The following is a 26,108-nucleotide window of genomic DNA, read 5'->3' as shown; positions in this document are numbered from 1 at the left end:
GATTTGTGGTTGTTTGATTCTTGCATCATTTTAAACGAACAGCTCAGGGCAATGGCTGTGGCGGTGCCCTTTATCAACATGAAGCTGATGTCTGTTGTCTGGCTGTGGAGTGCTGTTTTATTCCTACCTGTTAAAGAAAGTCTTCAAGTCACTACTGGAGTTATTGCTCTGGAATGTCTGGGATACTGCTTCAGAGCGAGTGACAATGAAAAAAGGTAGCAGTTGAAATGAGGGCTAAAAATCTCTCTCTGAGTTCTTGTTGAGAGCTAAGACTTGTAAGGAATTTGTTCTACCCATTTTCTAACAACTTAAACTGAGTTATGGAGAATATGCATGCCTTTGGTAATATCTGCTCTCTGTCTGGCACTCTTCTGAGCATTATGTGTTGACTCAACAACTCAACAATCCTAAGAGGTAGTTTCCTTTCTTTCTTTCTTTTTTTTTTTTAGTATTTTTCTTTTCTTATTGATGAGACACTAGGCACAGAGCAGTTGAACAACTTGCCTGAGGTCATCCAGTTAGAAGTGACAGAGCCAGGAATTGGATTCAGAAAAGTCAGCTCCAGCATCCATGCTGTTAACCATATATGCTATACTATCTATATTTACAAATAGAGACACCTGTAGATTTAGTTTTATTATATAGAATCAAATTACGCATGTATGGCCTCTTCTGGGTGAACTAGGCATCAAGTTAAGTGTGTTAGGGAGACAAAGGTAAATGAAATCTAGTTCCTCCCCTCCAGCTCTTGCAGTCTGAGGGGTGGGAGGAGATGGCCACACAGGCTCTTAAAACAGGTGAGTCCTGCAGACTATGGAAGTTAAGCTTCTGAAGGCAGGTAGAGGAAGTCAGGGTAGGCTTCCTGGGGCAGGTGAGGCTATGATTGGATCATTTCTTACCTGTGAGAAATGAGGATGTGCAGTGCACGTTGTGACCCACAGCCTCTCTCCAGCTTTAGGAGCAAAGCACTCGCTCCCCAGCTGCTTGGAATGTTGTCTGTGATGACTCACAGCTGAATCCTTCCCCTGGCCTTTTCTCATCAAAGGGAGCCCCTTCATCCAAGGTTATCCCATTCCTCAGATGGTCTCATGCCACAACTCGTTGGTGGGGGTACAAAGGCCCTACTCCCTTGCCTGAGTTTGAGACACCACTTTTTTTTTTAAGTTTTATTTTTATTTATTTTGAGAGAGTATGATGGAGAGCAAGGGGGAGGGGCAGAGAGAGAGAAAGACTGAATTCCAAACAGGCTCTGCACTGTCAACAAAAAGCCTGATGCAGGGCTCAAACTGACAAACCGTGAGATCATGACCTGAGCCAAAATCAAGAGTCAGATGCTTAACCAACTGAGCCATCCAGGCGCCCCAAGATAACTCTGAAAGCCAGCCCCTAAACAGTGCCACATGGAATCAACTGAGACCTCTGCACAGTGCTGCTTTCTGCATTCCTCTATGGGTGTTACTCCCCAAAGCACTCAGCAGTATGCTTCCTTCATGGAGTCTGGTTCTGGGGAAGCGTGACCTAAGAAGGCAAACAAGTGAAAGGGCAGCATGAGCACCTGTGTGCCAGAGGGATGTGCACACTGGGTGTAGTGGGAAAGGTGGCTGCCAAGGGAGGCAAGGACAAGATCCTAGAGAGCCTTGTGTGTAGGCTGAGGGGTTGGATTGTATCCTCAGGTTGATCATTTGTTCATCTAACAAATATTAGCTGTGTGTCTACTATGTGCAAGGTGTGGCCCAAGGCACTGGGGACACAATGGCAGTATTTCCCTAGCCTGTCCCATGTTTGGTATTGGCTGCTACGAACATTATTGTGCGTGTCCTTGATGCACGTACGTAAACCTTGCTATCAAGCAAGCACCAAGGAGAAGAACTCTGTACCATTTCCAAATGGTCGTATCAATCTCTACATTGATGAGAGGTCCTTGTCAACACTTGGTAATATCAGTCTTCAAATTTTAGATATTCTGGGGCATATTTTAGATATTCTAGTGTCATAGCATGGTTTTATTTGTATTTCCCTGATGACTCATGAAGTTCTTGTCATATTTTTAAAGTGAGCTCTATGTCCTACATGAGGCTTGACCTCATGCCGCCAAGATCAAGAGTCATATGCTCTACCCACTGAGCCAGCCAGGTGCTCCTTCTTTTCATGTATTTAATGGCCATGTTCTTCTGGATATCTTCTGTGAAGTTTCCATTTAAGCCTTTGCTACTTTTTTTCTTGAGTTATCTATTTTTTGTATTGATTTGTAGGAATGCTTCATCTGTTCTGGATAAAGATTCTTTGTTGGGTATTCAAATGACCAATATATTCTCTAACTCTGTAGCTTCCCTTTCACTCTTTTAGTGGTGTCTTTTGATCTTCTGATCAATACTAAAGGTACACAAAAATGAATTCCAGCTAAATGTAGATCTAAATGTGAAATGAGAGAACAATAAAGCAGCTAGGTGAGGAGAATGTCTCCATGACATCAGAGGAGACAAAGACTTTTAATATGATCCTCAAAGCACTAACCTAGAATGGAAAAGTTGACAAATTAAAGGAGATTAAAATTAGGAATTTCTGTCATCAAAAGGCATCATTAAAACAGTGTGCTAAGCACATTCTGTCCTTTCATTCTGTCCTTTCAACCAGGGATATCAGTACCCCTCTATTACAGATGGAAAATTGAGGCTCAGAGAGGTTAATCAACTTGCCTCGGACCACACAGCTTACTAGTGGAGAAGCGAGGGTTTGAATTCAGTTTTGACTGAGTCTAGAGACCCAGCTCCTGATTCCTGCTGGTGCTGCGCCACATTTCCTGCCTCCAAATGATCCCTGTGGGGCCTGCACAATGTCAGGCTCCATACGTGTGTCACCACTGTGACTTCTTGTGTGCAGGGATCACTTAACATGGCCCTTGTTCCTCCCTGTAAATTATTCACTTCCTCCTCTGTTGTTGTGTTAGGCTGGCCGGCTGGAACGGTTGCTCTTTGGTCTTTTTCTTAGTCCCGAGGAAGCAAGGCTTCGTGTACGTGGGAAAGACTTAGACAACACTCTGTCTGCAGCAGGATGAATGGCAAAGTCCCGGGCCTCAGAGGAAGAGGTAGCTGTTGACAGGCAGTGCCACGTCTACACTGTGGACCCGTGGATGGCTGGAGTGAGGAAGATCCTAGTATCCTGGTATTTGTGCCCACATGTCTCCTGCCTTTTCTTCCAGGCTGCCAGAGGCCCTCCTCTGGAGCAGAGCATCCCAGCTCTCAGCTCGGCAGGACACTGTGTGTGCTGCCTTTGTGGGAAGAGGGATCTCAGCTGGGTTGGGGGTTACAGGTGAGTCACATGCCAGGGTCATGACAGGCCCAGGTACCTGCCAGGCCTGCCTGTCACAGTAGAAGCTAGAAGTTACCTGATCCTGTATGGAGCCTTGTGAGAACCAGACAAGGTCAGGACTCCGTCCTATGTGAGCACTCCCATTATCACTGCACCTTGATATCCTCACAGGGAAGGGGAGTGCAGACCGACCTCCAGGAGCAGATTGGAGTCCATCAGGCTCATCATTTTGGCTACCATTTACTGAGGACTTGCGCCAAGTGCTAAACTTTTTATATACATTTCCTTAATACTTAAAAATCCCAGTGAAACACAATCATCACTTCTAAGGTATAGTTGCAGAAAGGAATACACAGAAAGACTAATTATAGTTTACTCCACACCTTCACATCTGTGAAGTGGCAGTCAGGATTCAAACCCACATCTGTGTGACTCTAAAACTCAAAGGAGTGTTTACCACAAAGCTAATGAAGTATAAACCTCAAGGTCCCCATTTGTACGGGTCCCTTCAAGGCACTGGGAAGGTCCTAGCAGTGTATTCAAATGGTCGTATGTGCTTTACGTATTTGCAAAACTAAAGAAAAAAATTGCAAAATTCGTAGATTGTTTTCTTAGTTCAAACTACCATTTCTTCCTACTCTGTCTTCTCTCCCTCAAATTTGCCCGGGGTGGAGCTAGGCATTTCAGAGGGCTGGCCGACAGGAATTTGAGCTGTGTAGCTATTTAGTTTGGGTTTGGTGAGATACATTGATGTGGCTCACGATCACTTATGTGATTGTTGAGTTATTGCTAGCTGTCTCACTGAGGAAGGGCTTCTGGGAATATTCCTGCTGCCCCCTGTGCCCACTTGCCTGGCCTTGTGACTTGAACGTACAAAGCCAGAGACTGGATTGCCAATGTGACTCTAGTCTCTGTCTTTGGCCCAGGAAGTGTGGGAAATGGAGAAGAAACAAGAAACTTTCAAAAATAAAAACTATTAGTAATCAAAACTAATCTTTATCTTTCTATTCTCTGTATAGACAATGGTATCACAAAATGATTACCATATGAAGAGGCAATCAGAGAATATGCAGTCAAACAATACAGAAAAAAAATTATAGAGATGTGTCAGGCAGTTAATTAATGAAGACAGATTACTCTTCTGAGATTTTGCTACGGTGTGTGATATTTGTCAACTTTTAAAGCTTTGTAACTTGTGAGAAATTCTTTTCTCATTCTCAATAGTTACTTTGGTAGTTAACTTTTGGATTACAATCTTCTTAAGGAGGACCCCCCCACCCCAAACTTGGAACTGACCCTGTTCAAACTCATGCTCTTAGCGATGGTGGAACCTTCCATTGGAAGTTTCATCAGTCCTCTATGTGGACCGAGAAATTGGACTTTGAGGTCTGGAAAAGCCTGAGCTTCCTGCACTGTAGAAAGTGCTACAGGGGCCCTCTAATGGAGATGGGAGGCCACTGGCATCCTCTAGCCTAAGGTCAGTGGCACAGCAAAGCCCCCACCCTGCAGTGGCACATGTCCAAAGTTTTCAGAAGAGGGGTAGGGGAAACTTACAAATAATTAGCTTTTGTAATGTGCAGTAGCTTTCCCTACAGCTCCATCCAAAATGGAATTTGCTGGTGAGACTCTCTTGGACATCTCAGTCTACAGGGCTTTTTTTCTGCAGCAAGGATGTGAAGCAGGTGTGAAGGCGGGGAGCTGCTGCACGGGATGGTCTGTTCAGCCGCCTTGTGGGATTTTGAGCAGTGGACACGGAAATACGACTGAAGGCAGGTGGCTACTGGTGCACTGGGACGCAAGATTGGGTCTCACTGTGTCCTACGTGCTCCTAGACCATCCATACCTTCATTCATTCCGGCCCAAAGCAGTTCCAGCAGCTGCGGGCTGAAGCCTGCCTTCCTTCAAGCCTTGTCTTCTTTGTAGTTTTCACTTCTCCACCTGGTGTCTGGACTGCAAATTACAGGAGATGACGGTGCATCTGTTCTCCCCACTAAACAAGACGCGAGGCTGACACTGTTTGCTGGAGCTCCAGGAGTGCCCCGACCCCGGCCCTCCTATTAGCCAACCAGGGCATAGCTGGTCACAGTCACGGAGGATGCTTCACCAGGACAGGCTCACAGAGGGGATGCTTTGCTCAGAGGCTGTGGTAGAGTGGGGAATGCCAGAGCCATCAACTCCACGGGTGGAGAAAATCATTTCACAGACAGAGTGGGTTGCATTTGGAATTCTAGGAGGCAGAGAGGCAGAGAGCCTGAGAAGTCACTAGTCTAAGAACCGTGTGATACAGGCCTTAGAGGCTGGCTAGCCTGCCCTGAGGTGTCCCCTAGAGTTATTTGTTTCTAGTTTAGAAGTGGTGGGCCTGTGGATTATTTCCCACTCTCTCTCTTTATGTCCCCCTCTGAATAAACAGTACATAAAAGTGAACACATACACATACCCCTTGCTATGCTCCGATGGGACCACAGGCAAATTCAATCTATACACAATTCTATACACAATGTACATACACAATAAAATAAGTAGCATTCGGGATAATGTTCTGGGCTGAACTATGTCCCCCTGAAATTCACATGTTGAAATCCGAACCCCTCAGTGTCCCAGAATGTGACTGCATTTGAAGATAGGGTTTTTAGAGAGGTAATTAGCCTAAAAGAATATTATTAGGGTGGGTCCTAATCCAAGGTGCCCTTATCTGAAGAGGAGATTAAGACATAGACATGTTCCAAGAGAAGATCATGTGACCACACAGAGAGAAGATGGTCATCTGATACCAGAGAGCACCGCCTTGGAAGAAACCACCCCTTTTTATCTTGATATTGGACGTCAGACCTTCAGAACTGTGAGAAAATAAATTTTGGTCATGTAAGACTGTGCCAGGCTGGATACTTTGTTATGGCGGCCTTCACAGATTCATACATATGATAGTCCATTGTATCAGACATCAGTATGCAGGGAAAGATATTTGCTCAAGATGAATGTTGGATGCTGATTGCTAGGAATGTCACATTTGGGATTTTGCAGCCACTAGTCCAGGCCAGGCTTGAGGATGCTTCCCTCGGATCTCACTGTGAGCCTTGGCCAAGCTCATCTACACCCACAGAGGCTTTTTGGTGAGTTCCCATGCTTGTCACATCCCTGTTACTATTAGGGGATTCTGGCCTGTGGAGTCCTCTTTTTCGTCCTCATGTGAGAGTATTATCATGAAACAGGAAAGAAAAGAAAAGGGAGCAAATGATAACTTCTTAAATAATCATTGGTTCTAAATCTGGTGGGCTGGGGGCTGGAGGAAGGGCAAAGACCACTATGGAGCGATGGGCTGGGTTATTTCCAGTCAGCTGGAGAGAAGGAAAAGGGAGGACAAAGTCGCTGCAGCAAAAAGGAGAGCATCTAGCCTTGGGGGAGAGAACCTGGAAGAAGTGTGAGCAGGCCCCAGGAGAAGGGCCAGCCTGTAGGGGACGGTGAGCACACAACCTCCAGGGTAGCACTACCCAACAGAACTCTCGGTAACGATAAAATGTTCTGTGTCTGTGCTGTCCAATATGTTGCCACTAGCCGTGTGGTAACTGAGCATCTTGGAATGTGGTTAGGTATGACTGAGGAACTGAGTTCTTACTTTCATTGTACTTATTTTAAGTGTAATTATAAATAGCTGCATGTGGCTACAGTGTGAGCTACATGGTTCTAGAACACATGGCCCACTGTTCCTTCTTTCTTGCTCATCAAACCTCAGTTTTGTTCAGGCATGTGCCTTGCCACACACTCCCCCACAAACATTTCCTTCCTGATGGTCCTGGCTAACAACTGGAAAGTGCTCCTGTAAAATCAATAATGCCTCAAAACCCATGATACCAGCCCACAGAAACAATTCTAATAAGCCTGAATCAAGGGAAACAGGTTTTCTTGATGCCCAAGCATACAAAAGAAAGTATTTTTAAAAATTTTATTTATTATTGTTAAGATGTTTTTATTTATTTTTGAGAGACAGAGACAGAACATAAGTAGGGGTGGGGGGCAGAGAGAGAGGGAGACACAGAATCTGAAGCAGGCTCCAGGCTCTGAGCTAGCTGTCAGCACAGAGCCTGATGTGGGGCTGGAACCCACGATCTGTGAGATCATGTCCTGAGCTGAAGTCAGACATTTAACCGACTGAGCCACCCAGGTGCCCCAAAGAAAGCATTTGTTTATAAAGGGTCAATTCATACTTGGAAGGGAAGTCAGTCAAACAGCAATCTTTATTTGAATATAATGGAGCAAAAAATGCTCTTTTATTAATAATCCGATGTACATTAAATATCTTTGCAGCTGTTACATGAATGTTAGGTATCTGGCATAGAAATGTATACACACTTCCACATCTGATAGATTTATGCTGTACACGAGTCACCCCACACAGAGCATGCCCTTTCACAAGGATACGCATGGATGTCTCAGGACATTTGTTAAAACATACTTGGTCAAACATTTTGGCAATCGGGAATCAGACACAGAGGAGCATACCAGAGACATGAGTTCACAACAGGACCAGCTGTACTGAAGATGGAAACTCCAGAAACCTGAAACAGAATTTATTGGGGTTCACACATGCAGCACGTATATACAGTAGAGTTGGGGTAACTGGAACTCCATAGCAGGAAGTCTTCCAGAGCAGTGAAAACAGGAAAGGAACAAGAGAGAACAAAACAAAACATCCAAATGCTAAAACCAAGGATGGGACCATTGCCAAGGCCTCACTACAAAGGAGAGCAGATCATGAGTTTCTCATGTGTCCAAAATGGCGGTTTTCCTGAAAGAAAGACTTTATTTACAGTATCCAAACCCTAGTGAAGGACTCAAGGTCTATGCAGTATGTTCCTGGGCCAGGGTAAGGAGACATCACCACAGTTTAGATGTTATAAAAGCACATTTCAAGAAAGAACATTTCTTTTTTCTTCTGTTTGATTTAGGACACAGATTTGGCCCAATAAATGTATAATATAGTGGTGGATGTGAGATTAAGCAAGTCTGTCCAGTTCTACCCAGGCAGGCCTGGTGAATGTCAAAAGCAAGGAAGGAGATTCCTTCTTGGACACCTACTTGGGTGTGAAAGGAGAGACAGTTTGTAACTTCAGATGAGTTTATTTTTGTTTGCACAGCATAAAACAGCCAATTGACTGCACATTCTCCCCGAAGGAGCAACCCCCATAGGAAGCAGTGGATTCTCTGCTCTGTGGGTCCTATTCTGAGTTAATACAAATGCAGAAAGAAACCTTTTGTGAATTGACATGAGGTTGAGCTTCCTAAATCATTGCTTCCCCTGGGGTGTATGGACAATGCTGACCCACAAATCTATAGGCTTCAATTTGGTGTGGCCTGGGTCAAAGCAGTGGGAGGCGACGCAATTCAGGGCGTTAGGTAGACGGGAATGTAAGCAAATGATTAACAGTGATCTGTAGCCTTGGTAGATTTCCATGGTGTAAACACTCCTACCCTGGCCACTTTCAGGTTACAAACGTGATGTCACTGAACCTGGAGATGGGTAGAGTGCGCAGTAGCACACCAGTATACAGTATTTCTACCATATATTCCCTCAAGGGCATGGATAATACTAAATGTAATAAAATCGTTAGAAAGTGATGAGTTTTGCATATTTATGATCTAATTGTAAGTTTACATAATTTTTAGTAATGGCTGCGTTTCTCAACTGGCTCACAAAATTCCTGAAAGGATTGGCTCTTGGAACTGGTGTGAGCCTGCTCCAACCCATCATCGGCTTTCAGGGACTTCAGTCCCTGTCAGCACCATCTGCCAGCCACTCTGCACTCCTTCTTCTAGGGTAGGCTACTAGCCTGGTGTTCAACCCTGTGTGAAGAGAGGGCTGAGGATTGCTTTCTCCTTCCTCGAGTTTTGGGCACTCTTGGCTCAAAGGGGAGCATGGATATTGTAGTGTAAGTAGAGAAGGGACAGCCTCTGCAATGGCAGCATGAAAATTTGAAGAGAAAGCACCCAGCCTTCAGCACCAAGCAGGCCCAGTGCAGGCCCAGAGCGGTGCATCTCCCTCCCACAGGTCAATGAATTCTGAGAACCTGCTTCAGGCTTCCTGGTCTTTTGGGAATCAAATGTCAAGTTCTCAGACTTCTCCCCAGAGACAAGCCTCACTCAGACTCCATGCTAGTGAAACTCATCTAATCATGCACAGGATTGAGCAACAGTTGGGAATCTATCCCACTTTAGGGAATTATGTCCAAACCAACAGACTAGAGCTTACCCCCGCTGCACCTGCTCCCATTCAACACCTTCTTCATCCATTGGGCCACCACCAGAGGCATGGATGGGCACATTTTTTAGTCCCAAGTGCACCGTAAAGCTTGATCTTGCCTTGGTACACTTCTGGAGTCAAGAGGTGACAAGAGGAGGCGGGGAGGAAGAATACGTGAGGAAGAATAGAAGTGAGTGTGTACTACTGGAGGAGGAACAGAGGAGAGGATTGGGGGGTGAAAAAGGAAATCAGGGCACCCAGAGGGGGCCTCACCAACAACTACTCCCCACTCTGCCTCCCGTCAGGCCCCAGAACCCCAAAGATCCTTGCAGCTTCAAGATACTTTGCAAAAATAGGCCCTGGTTTTACTCAAACTGAAATCTAAAAATCTCCTGCCACTAACTGTCAGAACCCGTCTTCTGGGTGGTTTATCTGGCAAGGATAGAGGGGTGGGGGAAAGCCGCTCTGGCATATCTGCAAAGGCAGTTGACACAGTTACAAACCATTGAAATCAGAAAGGAAACACCTCGGGAAGGGGATGTGGCCATAGTTAAGGGATGTGCTGACTCCGCTCTGGAGAGAAAACCCCAGCGCTGTCAGCTCTGGACCAGACCTCCCTGCCCCCACCTCTCCTTTCAAACCAGGCAAAGAATTCCTCCGAAGAAAACCCAATGTCTCTATGAAGACAGAGCTATCTTTGATGTGCATTCTTTTCCTTCAGTAATACTTCAGTGCGGTTTTGCGTGGAGACATTTAGAGAAAGACCATGTGTGCCTCCATTTCTCTCATTTCCCAAATATTACTTAGTAGTCCTTCCATCAAAACCCAAGAAAATGAGAGGCTTTCTCCTCCTATCAGTGATATTCCCAGTTTCTGAGTAGTTCCTGTACTGCCCACCGTAGGCTACTGTGTCTTTTAAATTTGTAAAAACAACACTCTGTGTTTTGGGGGAGGGGACTTCAATACGTTAGGGGGCTCACTATGAGATCCCATTACATACATTTTCTCTTTCACTCCGGCTTCCTCTGCCTTCATTTAAGTCCAGCAAAGGGTGAGCTGTCTACATGCAGCACAATGTCTCAACCGAGCACATGGGAAGTGCTCTATAAACACATATTGAATAATCACATGAGATGACAAGAGACCAGTGAATGCTCTGCCCAGCTCTTTGCCCCACCCAGCCTTGCAGGCCCTAATTAAGGGCCTCAACAGACCCATGAGCCATGTCCTTGTAACTCAAAAGCCTAGGATTACTAAAATGGACCTAGGTGTTGGAGAAAGAGACCCTGGCAATGGCTGTGTATGGTTGGTGAAACACTTTTGATAAGGAGAATGGTCAGTATTTGGAGCAAAAGAACATTACATGGAGAACCGGCACTCCGTATCTGAAACGATAAAGGAACATGTATGTCTAGGGGATGCTGATAGTTTTCTTTCATCTACACTACACAGATCGTGAGGAAAGTGTCCTAAAAACATGCTGTGTTTGGCAGAGACAAACACTGTAAGCAATGTGTAGCTCATTTCAAAGTGCCTTCTAGGGTAGGTTTCTTTTAGTTGTTGTGACATAACTGGTGTTTCTGTAGGTTTGGTCACTGGACTCGGTTCAGCATGACACAGGATTAAAGGAAAACCAAATACACAGCCAATATGCACCTTAACAACTGACCACTTGTCTTTCTATGATACCAGGTAAAAGCCAAAGCAAGACATTTCTGACTTCAGAGACTTTAGTGCAGGAGAGGTAAAGAAATAAAGGCCATTTTGATATTAAATAGAAAAATTGGAGGCTACCTTAGTCTATTTTGGTTGCCAGAAGGAATCAAAAGGTAGTCCCATGAGATGGCTCTAAAATGATCCCAGGGTTTAGAAAGTCTCAACTTACTCCCTCTTGATCCCTCTTACTGTCTCTTACTCCTTTCACTAGAACCTTCTCAGTGACCTCTTGGACTCTCCCTCTGTCACTACATTTCTTTCCCCACCTCTCCTGTGGTATCTAAAGACATCCAGAAAAGCAGAAAAGCAGGTTTTGGTTGCATACTTAAAATCCGATTTAGTGAGATTTGTAAATGAAGATGCCTGTTTCAACTTAGGTGATGCCAATTAAGCTCAGATTCTGCAGGCCTAGGTCTTCCTGTTTCGAGAATAAAAGGGAGTAAGGACTCAGGAGAGCTATAGGAGACAGACTTTGGGGTCGCATTGTGATCAGAGCGTCTTCTAACCATGTCCACCTGCAGGGTAGGCCCCTTTCCTGACCACACAATGATAACTGTCAAACCAGCACTGAGTAGGGATGATGCTCAGAGTCGTGGGAAGCTGGCTGCACAGGCCACATGGGAACTATGTTCTCTGACCTATTCCTAGGAGTTTCCCAAACAGCTTGCCCACTTGTTAATTTTTCTGTTTCTAAACTAAACCTATTTGGTGCTTGTGAAGATGAATCCAGCTTCGAGAAGAAGTCAAGACCTATCTATCTTCTCTCCCAGGGTTGATACTCCGGGTGTGAGGTGATCCCTGGCTGATGGGTTTAGCATTCCAAATTGATTCCAATGAGGACATCTTAGATAGAAAAAGAGTCAGAAATATAGGAGCAAGTAGAATTGTTTCCTAGGCTTTCCTTTTGATACATACTCTCATTTTCCCTCTTCTGTGGATGAAATGAGAAGCTGGTTGCAAGTCCTGGTGCCAGCAGCCTGCTCTGTTGATAGGGCTGAATTTCTGTTTAATCGTGCAGCTCTATCTTAATCCAGCTAACCTCAGAACAAGCCAGACAGGCCATGCCACATACTTTGGGAACAATTTGAGCTCTCTCGGAGAAAATCAAGGTGATGGGAACAATGCAAGGGAGGCAGAGAAAACCTGTATTTTCTCTGAAAGGTGGGTAAGGTGGTGACCAAGAAGGTTTGTGACTGCAGACTGTCCAGGAGATTAGAATAGATCCCTCTTGGGCCACCTGGGAGGCTTGGATCAGGTGACCAGGTGATGGGAAGGCCAAGAAAGGCCCTTCTGAAAGGGATGTGTGGTGTCAGGTCTCACGAGGTGGGGGTTCTGCTAGTTTATCTCATTCTGACCCAACCAGCCATCATATAAAACTCTACACCTGCTGTGCTCTGTAGCTTGGGAGATATTTTACACATTTAGGCATACAACAGACCTTGGAGACATTTCTGAAAGTAAAGACAGTCTAGTAAGCAAAGTTCACTATCATGGAAGACTAGCGATAGTGACATCTATGACATTTCTCTCTTTTGAATGGGTTGATGAAGACACACATCTTACTTTGGCAGTTGTTACTAAACATGCTGTGTTCAAGTAAAAGAGCTTTGCTCAGGTCCCACAATGGTCCTTTTTAAGAAGATAAATCAATGGGAAATGAATACATATGGAAGAAAAATAGGGGACCTTCCTGGGTTGATTGAATGAATCTTTGTTTTACAATAATATTACAGAGGCAGAAGTGAAAGTCTGTTCTGTTTCTTTCCCTCCTTTGCTGGTATCAGTTAGAGAACTTTTCCAGTCTTTATTGATTTCCCCTCTTCCTGCTAACTTTGCCATTTGGGGTTTGAGTTTTCCTGGTGTTCGGGGCCCTGAGCTGGTCTCCCCAGGGAACCACCCTCTTCCTGCCAGCCTCCAACATCAGACTGCCCCTCTTACAGACCTGAATTACTTCAAGGGGTGGTCGATTAATGGCTATGTTAATGAAAGAAGCTTTTCACAGAGTCTGAACTCTGCAGCCTGGAGCTCCAGGAGCAGGATTAGGAAGGGGAGAGGGAGGTAGACAGCCTTCAGGGTTAGGACCATCTTTGAATGTAATGGCTATTAGAAACAAAGGCTCTCGCCTCTGCGGGGGGATGGGAGGGGCCTGGGGCTGTGGCCTGCTGGAAATGCCATAATAAGTAACAAAGATAACCCTTTACAAGATGGAGTTTAAGAAAAGAATATTGCTTTAATATGGGATTTATTCCTGGCTGCTGGTCTCCACTGTGAGTCTACCAGGAGGCTTCGGATTTCAAAGAAGATGGGTAAAAAGGAAGAGCTTGGAGGAGGGCCGGCCAGAGGGGTGAGAAAGTTACATAGCTCAGAGCCCATGGGAATGTCCTGCTGCCCTCTGTCCTCCAGGCGCGGGCAAATTCCAGCGGTAAATCGAGCAGCCCCGGACCACCAGGAGGTGCTGCCCATGCCTGCGAGGTGGGGGCCCCGTGAACTAAGCAGCCTGGGACTCCGCACAGAGCAGTGGCTGAGAACACACTGGCTAATGGCCGCTTGAGGAAAAAGACCGACTTCCGTGCTGCCTGCTAGAAAGCCCACAGTCAACTCGGAGGGGGCGGCGGGGGTGGGGGTGGACCCTGTCCTTCAGAAAGTGGTCTCCTCAAGGTATCATTTTGCATTTCCAAATGGCTCTAGGGGTCAATCTCTTCCTACTTTGTCATTTAGAACAACATAGCTGACTGACCATCTCTAGACTGGAGACGGTTTGAATGAATGACAGAATGGGGCAGGCAGATCCAGTTTTGTAGAAAGTGTTCTTCCCTCTTTGAATCTGCTATCTGGCAAAATACAGGGCAGCTGGGGCGAGGCCAGGGAGGAGATGGGGGTAAACCGAGGCGGAAGATCTATCTCTGATCTCTGATTTTCTCACGTCTGGACCATAATCACCGACAGTACTGCGGTTCCTTGTCCTTATATTTTTCAGGTCTTTAACTGGGCTGAAATCTTGCTTGTGTCGTTCACTGAGATCTTTGCTGCTAACTACATGGTCTTTATTTCTCTTGTCAGCAGAGTCACCTTCACTGTCATGCCTGGAAGAGCCCCACCCAGCTCCGTTTGGGGCCACATGGTTTTCTTTGAAAGGCCCTGCTGTAACAGCAAGAATTGCTGGGTGTCCTTTTCTAAGTAAACAGGAAACATCACTCTGTTAGAAAAAAAAAAAAGAATCCCTCTCCTCAGCACAAATGCAGTAATATGCCAACTTATATTTCCTGTGGATGTTAAGTTAGAAGCAGGATCTATTTCTTATGGCAGCGAAGGCTTCTCACCCTTCAGCGATTGGAATCTCAGGGAGGCCTGGCTGATGAGGACATTTAAAAAAGGCTTCCACCGGTAGCATCCCAATTAGGAAAGATAGCAACACGTGAACAAAACTGCAAAACCACAGACGAAGGGCAGGATGGTATGCATATAAATTTTAGTGACGGCAAGGGTGGTGAGTGCTCTGATATTTCACCACATTTTGGTATCTGAAAAACCTGAAGCCTTGAGTCACTCAGGAGTGTGGACACAGGGCAGGAGAAAGAAACGCAGGACGGATGGCTTTTTTCCTACTACATCAGGACCTGGGTTCGTGTGTCAGGCAGGCGCAGCCCCACCAGTCCCCCACACACGAGCACAGTGGAGGCCAGGAGGATGGGGATGGACTTGGTGAAGCTGACCAGAGAGCCGAATATTAAGTTTCCAAGGACGGCCGCTGCTTTGCACAGTGCGTTCAAGAAGCCAAAGCCCGTGGCCCTGCAAGGGGAAGAGACACAAGACAAGGTTGACAAAGTGACACCGCAGGTGCAACCTTAGACGCAAATGTCCTGCGCAGGAGAGTTCAAGGATCTCCAAGAAGAATTTCGTACATCATTAAGGGAAATGATTAAACGCTCGTTAGCACATCCCAGGGCAAGGAGCTCCAGCTGTTGGCATTGTTCCCTGAGCCCAGGAGTTTCTCATCACCATGACTGCTTCTTAGCTTGCCCACGGGTTCCAGTTTACCATGAACAGAAGGAAAAAGGAAATTTCAGGAAGAAAAGTCTCTCCTCTCTTCTTCCAGAGTTAAATTAAAATATAAGACCATATTTTCTTCAGATTTTTTTTAACTCCCTACTTCCTCATTGCTGAATTGATGGGTGGATTTTAAATAACTAAAGCCATGGTGTTTTCACACACAATCAGGGATGACAGTTGTGTTCCTCCCCTTGCTGGTGCCATCAAGGTAAATTGGCATGCTCTCTCTGTACAAAGGGTTTGGTAGCAGGCAAATACTCATTATTGAGCTGAGTGGCTCGCCAGGGAGCTATTGGCACTTCTCCATCCTCATGAGACTTCCACGTGGGCAATCAAGTCCAGATAAATATTATAGGAGAGCATCAGATCATAGTCCTAGAAAAGATCTTGTTTACTCTATTGCCATTTGAGATGCGCAGGTAGCATATAAATAAGACCACATCCCATTACTTAACACATTCTCAGAAAAGAAAAAACGTACCATCTTTTTTTTGTTTTAATTTTTTTAATGTTTTATTTATTTTTGATACAGAGAAAGACAGAGCATGAGAGGGGGAGGGGCAGAGAGAGAAGGAGACACAGAACTGGAAGCAGGCTCCAGGCTCTGAGCTAGCTGTCAGCACAGAGCCTGACGCGGGGCTTGAACCCACGAACGTGAGATCTGACCTGAGCCGAAGCCGGAGGCTTAACCGACTGAGCCACCCAGGTGCCCCAAAAACGTACCATCTTAACGTGCATTGAATGGGATGTTTCTGTGGATTTCTAGGTAGGAGACTTCATTTTCTTCACCAGGAGACTGACCTCATGCAAAAATATGGATTCCCTCTGCCTTTATGCCAGTTCAGTTTTTTATGCATCCCTGGGTACATGTGTGTATTAAAGGCAAACTGAACGCAAGATAACTGTTGCACACATTGTTCCCCCTCCAGAGGGAAGTGCATTTCCTATGCCGAAAAAAGCAGCATCTGGTACACATCTTTCTTTGATTTGCAAATGTATCAGCGTGGGCTTTCCTTCAGTCAGTCATAACAACTATTCTTCACTGCTTGTGCTATTCCTAGGGACATTTTCTACAAAGCATTGTTTTTTTTTTGTGGGTGCGATTGCCAGCTGATTGTCCTCCTTCTCACACCCCAGAGAGGAATAGGAACTCCTGTAGGAACTGAGCCTGGGAGTTCGTACAGGGGCCAGGGCAGAAAGCACCCATCTTCTTTTTGGCCAAGACCAAAAAAGTAGAGTACGTGGACCTCCACGATGTGGCAAAGTTGCCAACTATTTGCAGTATGGAACGGGTGTGACAGAATCTCTGACAGAAAAACAGGAACTTCTTGAGAAGAGAGTAAGCTAATTTTATATTCTTCTTCTTTTTGCTTTGGTTTTAAACAAAGAAACTAGTAATAGCAACAACCACCAGAAAGATAAGATTTAATATGCCGGTACCTATTTTCAAATGAAACTGGCGGAAGCTGCAAGTTGGGTACCACAGGGGACTCAAGTAGAATGACATCATCTTCCACTGCCTCCCACACCTCCACTGAGATGACTTGAGGCTCAACTCTTTTTTTTTAATACTTTCTTGAGCAGTTTTAGGTTTTCAAAAAAACTTAGTGAAAAGCAAAGACAGTTCTCATATATACCCCCCCACCCCACACCCCTGTTATTAATATCTTAGTGTGGTACATATGTTTACATTGATGAACTGATATTAATACACTGTTATTAACTAAAGTCCATAGTTTAGGTCAGGGTTCATTCTGTGTTTTATATTCTGTGGGCTTTGACCAATGTATGATGGCACACATCCCCCATTATGGTATCATACAGAGTAATAATTGCACTGCTCTAAAAAAAATCCCCTGCGATCCCCCTACCCACCCCTTCTTTTCCCCCAGTAACCTCTGGCAACCACTGATTTTTTTATGGTTTCAGTAACTTTGTCTTTTCTAGAATGTCATATTGGAATATGACAGTTGGAATCCTACAGTAGGTAGCCTTTCAGAGGCCTCTTTCACAAAACAAAAAAAAATTTTTTTAAGAGAGAGAGAGTGCCAGCAGCAGGGTGGGGGGCAGAGAGAGGGGAGACAGAAGATCCAAAGCTGGCTCTACACTGACAGCCGAGAGCTGAATGTGGGGCTTGAACTCACGAACCAAACCAACCTGAGATCGTGACCTGAGCCAAAGTCAGATGCTTAACCGACTGAACCACCCAGGTGCCCCTCTTTCACTTTTTTTAAAACCACCTTTTAGTTTCTAAATTTTAGAGTCATAAATTACCAAATACATTTTATGGTAGTAAGATAAACTGTATCATTCTGGGAAAAATGCCTAGTGTGTATGTGGCTGTAGGAGGAAGACATTGTTCTGAGGAAGAAGTCTCTCCACGCCAAACCTGCAGAAGGACCCAAGCAGAAAGTACAGCTGGGTTAAAGCAACTGTATTTTCTCAAGCTGTAACTCAGAATAGGGTATAGAATATGAGCGGCTCTCTCCTCATGTTATGGATACCGGAGCAGAGAAATGGACAACTTCCTGAGATTTCTGGGCAGCCCTAAGGGACATGCAGTGGGAGCATCTGGTATCTGAAGCTTCTAAAACAAAACCAAGGATCAGATCTTTATATCCTATGACTCGCCATTTTCCTTTACCACAAGAAAAGCATTATAGCTTCCTTAAATTTGCACTTGCATTTGAGAAAATGTGACCGTCCTTTCCTTGGATAAGTAAATTCTTCAAATACTTGCAAGTGGAAAGGTATGATTTCCTATGCACTGGACACACAGCTGTCTACAAAATTCATTCTCAAAGTAGCTCTCTTTGCAGATTATCTGTTTATAAAGTAAATAACCTTTCAGTTCATTCATTCCCTTGATCTTACTAAAGGAATGTCATTAACTTCTAGGGACACACAAAGTACAAGTCACCTCGCGCTCATTAAGTCCTTGGAGGGTGGAGAGCAGAGTTTGCAAAGGCTCCACTTCACTGGCTGACTTCTCAGCAGCAAAGCAAACTAATGAATTTTTTTTTTTCAGACCAAAGACATTCCGTGCCTTCTCTTATCCAACAAATACCAAGGAGAAAGAATGAAATGATGTATTATCTTTCTATAAACTCCACCCCTTGTTCCCTACCTCTCCAGCCAGAATCCTTTGTTTTCAATTCTTGCTCAACCTACTTAAGTCTTTTAAGTGGAAATTCTTTTTCCAAAAGCAATCCTGTTCCACATTTTATCAAAGTGGCCTTGTCCCTGCACCCTTAACTCCTCCTGTCTGAGAACCCCAGGGCCAGTGCAGAGAACTGGCTTACCACAGCCCTTGGACTCAGCTGATGGTCGGTGTGGCCGCCAGGCATTCCTCACTGCAGGTGCACTGGGGCTTCTCCAGGACCTTCACAAAGTTCATTTCCAGCTCTGGTTAAAGGCTGGGAAAAGGAAACTGCTGCTCTCATTCTGGAGAGAGTGAGGATAGTTTTGCCCTCACATTTAGCCTCTTTCTTGTAAGGTTTTCTATTATATTTTTATTCTTTTATTTATTTATTTTTCGGTAGGCTCTACACCCAGCATGGCTTGAACTTAAGATCCTGAGATCAAGACCTGAGTTGTTTGGGTTTTCTGACTTCAGTGCAGGTCAGCGGTGGGTTTTGTGGGGCTCCTGGGAAGAAGCAGGGGATGTTCTGACTAACAGCGGCGTTTAGGCAGTGCCCGGGGTGTGGCAAGGGCCATGCCAGCGCCAGCTTTAAGCACTGACTGAACTATCTGCCCCATTGATTGCTGAAGTCGGGAAAAACAATCCAGGGGTGTCTGGTTGGCTCAGTCAGGAGAACAGGAGACTCTGGATCTCAGGGTTGTGAGTTCAAGCCCCACATTGGGTGTGGAGCCTACTTAAAAAATATATAAAAAAAGGAAAACAAATTAAATGCTCATTTAGAAAGGCTTGAAATGGGGGTAGATCCAGACTCAGTTCATGGAGTTTACCTGTGAAGGGGTAAAATGTAAGCATTCTCTTCATTTAGTCTAAACTTTGGGGAAAAACTTTTTTGGGACAATTCAGTCAAATCAGTGGTAGAAGTTAGAAAAGGAATACTAAGGACTCAGCAAGGGGCATTTTGGAAAGTATAGGCAGTCCTTAAATTAGTAATACTTCTCATCTGCAGAAAGGGTGCTCCAACAAGGACCCCCAGTGGATGCCTACAACTACAGATAGTACTGAACTCTCTATACATGATATTTCTTCTTATACATACTTACCTAGGATAAAGTTTAATTTACAAATTAGGCACAGTACGATAAACAATGGCTAAAAGGAAAGTGGAACAATTATAACAATATACTGTCATAAAAGTTATGTGAATATGGTCTCTCAAAATATTGTACTGTTCTCACTCTTCTGTTTTTTTTTTAAAGATTTTCTGGGGTGCCAGGGTGGCTCAGTTGGTTAAGCATCTGACTTCGGCTCAGGTCATGATCTCACAGTTTGTGGGTTCAAGCCCCGCACCGGGCTCTGTGCTGACAGCTAGCTCAGAGTCTGGAGCCTGCTTCCGGTTCTGTGTCTCCCTCTCTCTCTGCCCCTCCCCTGCTCTCACTGTCTCTCTCTGTCTCTCAAAAATAAATAAAAAGCATAAAAATATTTAAAAAAAGATGTTCTTAGTTTTATTTTTTTAATGTTTATTTATTTATTTTGAGAGAGAGAAAGAATGCTAATGGGGGAGGGGCAGAGAGAGAGAGGAGAGAGAAACGCAAGCAGGCTCCATGCTGTCAGCAAAGAGTCCAACACAGGGCTTGATCCCATGAACTGTGAGATCATGACCTGAACTGAAATCAAGAGTCAGACACTTAACTGAGTCCCTTAAGTGCCCCTAAGGGTTTTATTTTTAAGTAATCTCTACACCCAGTGTGGGGCTCAAACCCGCAACCTTGAGATCAAGAATAGTATGCTCTTGTGACTGAGCCAGCCAAGCACTCCTATACTTACTCTTCTTGCTGTGATGACATGAGATGAGGTGAATGACACAGGCACTGTGACGTGCCATTGGTTGCTGGCCTTCTGGCACAGTGTCAGGAGGAGGTTCATCTGCTTCCAGCCCTGAGGTGACATGAGTCACCCACCAAAACCCCGTAAAGGGAAACCTCGGATAATGGGGACTACTGTACATTGTGATCTAAAGACTCGTCCAGAAGTTGGCTTTTTAAAGCACAACATAAATTTCATTTTTTCTCATGGAAACATTACAAATGATGGCAAGTTTCCTGGATTAACCTAAAAGAGTGATTTCGCCACTGCCTCCGTGTGAGCTACTGGACTGCTATGCTGGGAGCACTAGACACCCCAAGATGATCCTTGATATGGTCCTAATTTACACATCCTTCTATGCATTTATTCATTTAACAAGCATTCATTAAGCATTATGGGCCACGTACTACACTCGGGGCCCCAAAATTAATAAGATAAAGTCCTCTTTTGGCTTAAGAAGGATGCAAAAAGATCATGAACACACAACATGCTAAAAGCAAAAACACAGAGAGCCACAGGGTGCTACGGGGGTGCAGAGGATGGAGGTGATCTCAGGCTGGGGATGGGGGCACTGAGGGAAGACTTCTCAGAGGGGATGGACGAGAAGAAAATTCATCTTGAAGGAGCAGGAGGAGCTTGTCAGGTGAGGGATGGAATGTGGACAAAGGTATTCTCTCTCAAAACACCCTCACATCTAACTTATCTCCATAGCACCCCACTCAGGTATGCCTTAGACATCCCACAGAGGCTCCTTGAGCACCAAATGGCTTGCTGGCCACTCCCCCTGCCCCCGGCCCAGTTCCTAGACAAGCATCCGCACTTCCTCATGCATCTGTTTCAACTTGGGGTCAGAGAGCAATCTCCTTAAACTAGGGCGCCTGGACATGTATCACCATAGCCTCACCCAGCGCTGCTCAAACTGGGTGCATACTATCACCTGTGGAGCTTTTAAAATAGTGAAATGGGGGTGCCTGGGTGGCTCAGACAGTTAAGCATCTGGCTTTAGATTACAGTTCAGGTCATGATATCACAGTTTGTGGGAATGAGCCCTGTGTTGGGCTCTGGGCTGACAGCATAGACCCTGCTTTGAATTGTCTCTCTTTCTCTCCCTCTGCCCCTCCCCTGCTCACATATGTGCTTTCTTTTTCTCAAAAGAAATATATATATTTAAAAAAACCATAGTGATGTGGCAATACCAATGCGTAGGGCCACACCCACAGAAGTTCTGACTTTATTGCTCTACTGGAAACCCAGGCACCGGTATTTTTTATAAGTCTTGTGTGAATCTAAGGTGTATCCCAGGCTGAGAACTCTGTAGTTCTTCGAGAGAAAATTCTATTTTTGAATTGATTTGATTTCTTTCCTTTCTATACCAAAGGAAATTTCAAAAGCAAAATATCTACACCCCCCCAAATTGGTTTTCATTTCTGAGTTCCTTTCATTGTGCTTCCATATTTTTCATATTTTCATATCCATGTTTTCATAACCATAGTTTTATGAATCATAGGATTTATACAATTTTGTTTTCTGCTTTTTTACACAAACATTAATAAAACCATCCTATGTTGATTGTGTTTTGTTTAAAATGAAATGATCCAGCATATAACCATCATTTCTGTAACCATACCACTGGATAATGGGGAAATTTCCAAACTGGGGAACACAAATGATGTTGCAATGGACACCTTCGCAAGCAAGGGCTGGATGTGTTCATTAGGAACTAGGAGGCAGTGTAACACAGGCAGGGGCAATGTTTATGATACGGTGGCAGGGGAGGGAGGAGGGAGACTGTGGCTCCCTGGAAAGGAATCCAAGGCAAAGGTCTCATCCAACCTTTCTTCTCCCTGCTCCAGTTCTCTTACTTCCTCTGCTTTTCACAGCTCCCTCAGTGGCAATCCACTTCTCTAACCTCTGGGCAGCCATGGGGCCTCTCCCAGACCTCCTCTGCTCTCCTGTTAAGGACTGGCTTATACCAATCTCGGGGCTCTGTCTGGATTCGGCCTGACCATTGCTACCCCTCCAAGATAACTAAGGAATTTCCCGACATCTTAAAAATATCTTGGAAGTAGATTTCTGTAAAGGGCATTCTAACGGGCATGTTTACTGATGTAAGACTGTAATCTTTGCTTGTACAGAGGAAATATCCCAGTGTCACATTCTGAACTCAGAAAAGACTGAATTCAATTATTTTCCGCTCTTCGAAGAAGGGAAAATTTGTCTCATCCAGGTAAATAGTGGGAGTATGTGTGTGGTGTGTGCGTGTGTGTCCTCCCTAACCTGGAGGATGGCACCCTGGGGTGCTGTGAGCAGGGCCTGCCTTAGTCACATACAAGTGGAGAAGGACTTACCTATGATTTGTGAGCCTAGAGGAATCCCAGGGCCCAAAGTAGCCCACCCTCTCCCTCCCACTGCCGTCAAGGGTTTTCCTACAGCTTGTGCGGTTGATATGCAAATATTGGCAGTCCAGCGATAATGGAAGTCTTTGTGTCTCTGGGTATATCTAATGAAGCTAGGTAGGAGGTGAGTCAGTGCCAGGGCGGGGTAGATAATGATGGAGTGAAAGCCAGCACTCGGAGGGAACTCGGAGTTCATCTAAGGCTAGGATTCCTGAACAGGACTGTATTTCCCAATTACCAGGTGAACTTCTTAGAGGCCAATTCCCAGGGGCACCTGGGTGACTCAGTCCGTTAAGCGTCCAACTGAATTCGGCTCAGGTCGTGATATCGAAGTGGGCCCTGGGTTTGAGTGCTGCATCCGGCTCTGTGCTGACATGACAGCTCGGAGCCTGGAGCATACTTCTGAATCTTCTTCTGTGTCTCCCTCTCTCTCTGCCCCTCCCCTGCTCTCTCTCTCTCTCTCTCTCTCTCTCAAAAATAAATAAACCAAAAAAAAAAAAAAAGAAGCCAATTCTCAGAGCCTCCCTGCCACACCTGCTAGGTGACAGGTAGGTATGTCTGTTCTGGGAGCAGCACCGCAGAGTCACACAGCTTGGTTTGAGTCTCAGTGACCCAGGGCAAGGGACTTCCCCTCTCTGTGCCTCATTTTCCTAACCAGAAAATGGAGTAAACTCCTTATGTTGTAAGCTTGGAGTGAGGATTACATAAGGTTAAACAGATGACCTACATCCTCGGAACAGAGTTTGGCTTGCCTCCATTTTTCAGATGAGGAAACCAAGCCCCAGAAAGGCTAAAGGACTGATCTAAGTTACCTGGTATTTTCTGGCAGCGCTAGGCCTCCTTGGCACTGTTGATGGAGGAAGGGGAAGAGAGGAGGGGGAGGGGTTGCAGTAGGCAGTGTGTTGGCAAGGGGGAGCTGGCAGCTGAAGGGCTGGGAGGTCCCAGACTCTGATGGCAGAGGTGGAAAGGGGGCCAGAGGGGAGGCAAGAGGAACAGGTCTAAGCAGCTCCCCTAGATGGAGGGTGGTGGTGCCAGACCCCACACGGCAGGAAAATCGTGCTTTTTAAAAACAGCTGGATTTTATTTCATTTAGTTTTGATTTTTATTTTATTTCATTTTTAAAAAGTTTATTTACTCAGAGAGAGAGAGCATGTGCACACGCACCCAAGCAAATGGGGAGGAGCAGAGAGACAGAGAGAGACAGGGGAGGAGAGAGAGAATCCCAAGCAGGCTCCATGCTCGGTGCACATGAGGCTCTATCTCGCAAATCTTGAGATCACAGCCTAAGCTGAAATCAAGAGTCTGACGTTTCACCAACTGAGCCACTCAGGCGCTCCAACCAGCTGAACTTTCAAAAGCACCCTCTTCGCTTCCCTTCCTCCCATTTGTCTAGAACTATGCTAATAAATAATGAAAACAAAGTCTCTCCCTGAAGGAGCTCATGTTCTGGTGGGTAATAGATAGTGAACAAACATGCACATTAACATGGCAGGTTCTGGGTGGTAATTTGCTTTAAAAGTACTTGGGAAGGGGAAAGAGGGGGGAGAAAGTTAAGGAGATGGAGAGAGGCAAAGCATGAGAGACTCTTGAATACTGAAAACAAACTGAGGGCTGATGAGGGAGGGGGAAAGGGGAAGGGGGGTGATGGGCATGGAGAAGGGCACCTGTGGGGAAGAGCACTGGGTGTTACATGGAAACCAACCTGGCAATAAACTATTAAAAAAAAAAGTACTTGAAAGTATAAAGAGAAGTCATTCTATACTCTAGAACTTAAAACATGTTAATCAGGAATCAATAAGCTAGAGAAAGTTATTTGGGGCTTTACACATCATTTTAGAAATCTGCAGGCAAGAGTTTGTTAATGGACACAGAGACAATTTTTCATTCTTGAGATGAGTGGTTGATAGGCAGTTGAGTGGAAAGAATGTTCTGCCCTCAGCACCACAGGTGAACAAGTATCCTGTAAGCCTAGCCAGCTAAAACTGGTGGATAGTACCCTTAGCTGAGACTCCAGATTCTAGAGCCCCTGGTCCTGCATCCCAAGACTTAAAGGGCCGACCAGCTCTATGTGAGATGGTTCTGCCATCAACATATGATATTCCCATGGCCCTTCACGGCAGGGCTGGTTCAGTACCCAAGGGCACGGAGATGGACTTCCCTGGAGTCCCAAACAGGCTTCTTAACCGTTTATGTGCCCATGGGCACATTTGGAGGGATTTTCTGCCACTGTAACAGACTACATGGGGGAGAGGAGGTGGGTGAAGTATACTTCTCACCCCTCACACTACACTTCTGCTGGAGACAGAAAGGGTCTGAGATTGGCTGAATGGCCAAAAGGACTCAGGTCACATACAATATAAGCATGTATAATACAATGAAAAGGCCTATAAAGAATAATAAGGCATGGTGAAAGGACACAGATGGAGCGTAGGTTGGTTAGAAACGATAGTTGAATGAAAGAATACTTCATCTCAAGATCTTAAAAAAAAAAATCAGTATGGTCTTTATCTTCACAGCCACAGATGTAGCATGTCCTCATTTTGTATCCCAAACAAATAAGGCACAGTTATGCTGAGTGGTCTCGCTGAGGTCACACAGCTGGTCAGGAAGAGATCCAGGATTCAAGACCTTCAGGACAGAGCATGGGGAGGGAATGGGGAACTTCTCTGCCTAAACAATAACAGTCCTCAGGGGAGGGGTTAGTTTGGTTAATTCTGGGCAGATGCCTTGGTTTCAGCTCATGCAGGAGAAGGACCACCCCACAGCACTGGGTGACAGCGGCAGCTGACTGGGAAGAGCGGGGAATGGCAGGTGGGAACAATCAGGGGCTTACTTTCAAATGCTCTCTGAGGTCATGTCTGAAACTGTGCATGGGTAAGGGCTTGGGGGAGGAAGGAGGTGGCCAGGGGCCAGAGAAAGGCTGAGGGGGACACGGCTGGATGAATACCCATGAGACAGGCCTGCTGGGCTGAGGGATTCTCTGGGGACAGCTTGGGTTTTATCACTTCACAGGTGGGAGCTCCTTGCCCTGAGCTCCATGGAGAAGGGGTAAATAGGGCCCCTGGGCCATCAGGACACAGGGAATGTGCCACACCCACAGTGTGACAGCAGGAGGTCATTGCTTGGACCCAGAATGACAGAAAGGCTGGAGCTAAGAATGAAAATGAGCCAGCACATGTATCCTCTTACATGAGGTGGGCTATGTTTAGGATTTTTCAGGGGGGTTTTAAATCTTGACCAAGGAGGGGAGGAAAAGAAGGGAGGTAAAGAATGGGATTAGTGAATACTAGATCAATCCAGGTCAACTCATCATTACATATTGTTTACTCTTTGAAGATTTGAAGTGATGAGGGAAAAGTTATTATTGTTTTCATAGTTATAAGAGAGGGCGGGACTC

The 26,108-nt window shown here is 45.3% G+C and overlaps 1 protein-coding gene across 1 annotated transcript in view; it reads right to left on the bottom strand.

Annotated features, from left to right (window-relative positions):
- Positions 1-7,523: 7,523 nt before the first annotated feature.
- The window catches only part of SV2C (synaptic vesicle glycoprotein 2C), a 214,759-nt gene continuing 196,174 nt past the window's right edge, over positions 7,524-26,108 (bottom strand). Inside the window, exon 13 of the mRNA XM_029942459.1 lies at positions 7,524-15,049. Within this exon, the coding sequence (XP_029798319.1) occupies positions 14,866-15,049 (184 nt within the window). The 3' untranslated portion in view covers positions 7,524-14,865. The remainder of the gene's footprint in view (positions 15,050-26,108) is intronic.

This window comes from Suricata suricatta, chromosome 6, assembly GCF_006229205.1.
Source record: "Suricata suricatta isolate VVHF042 chromosome 6, meerkat_22Aug2017_6uvM2_HiC, whole genome shotgun sequence".
NCBI classification, from domain to species: Eukaryota; Metazoa; Chordata; class Mammalia; order Carnivora; family Herpestidae; genus Suricata; species Suricata suricatta.
The sequence above is the reverse complement of the archived record's forward strand: the minus strand, read 5'-3'. Positions and strand labels throughout refer to the sequence as shown.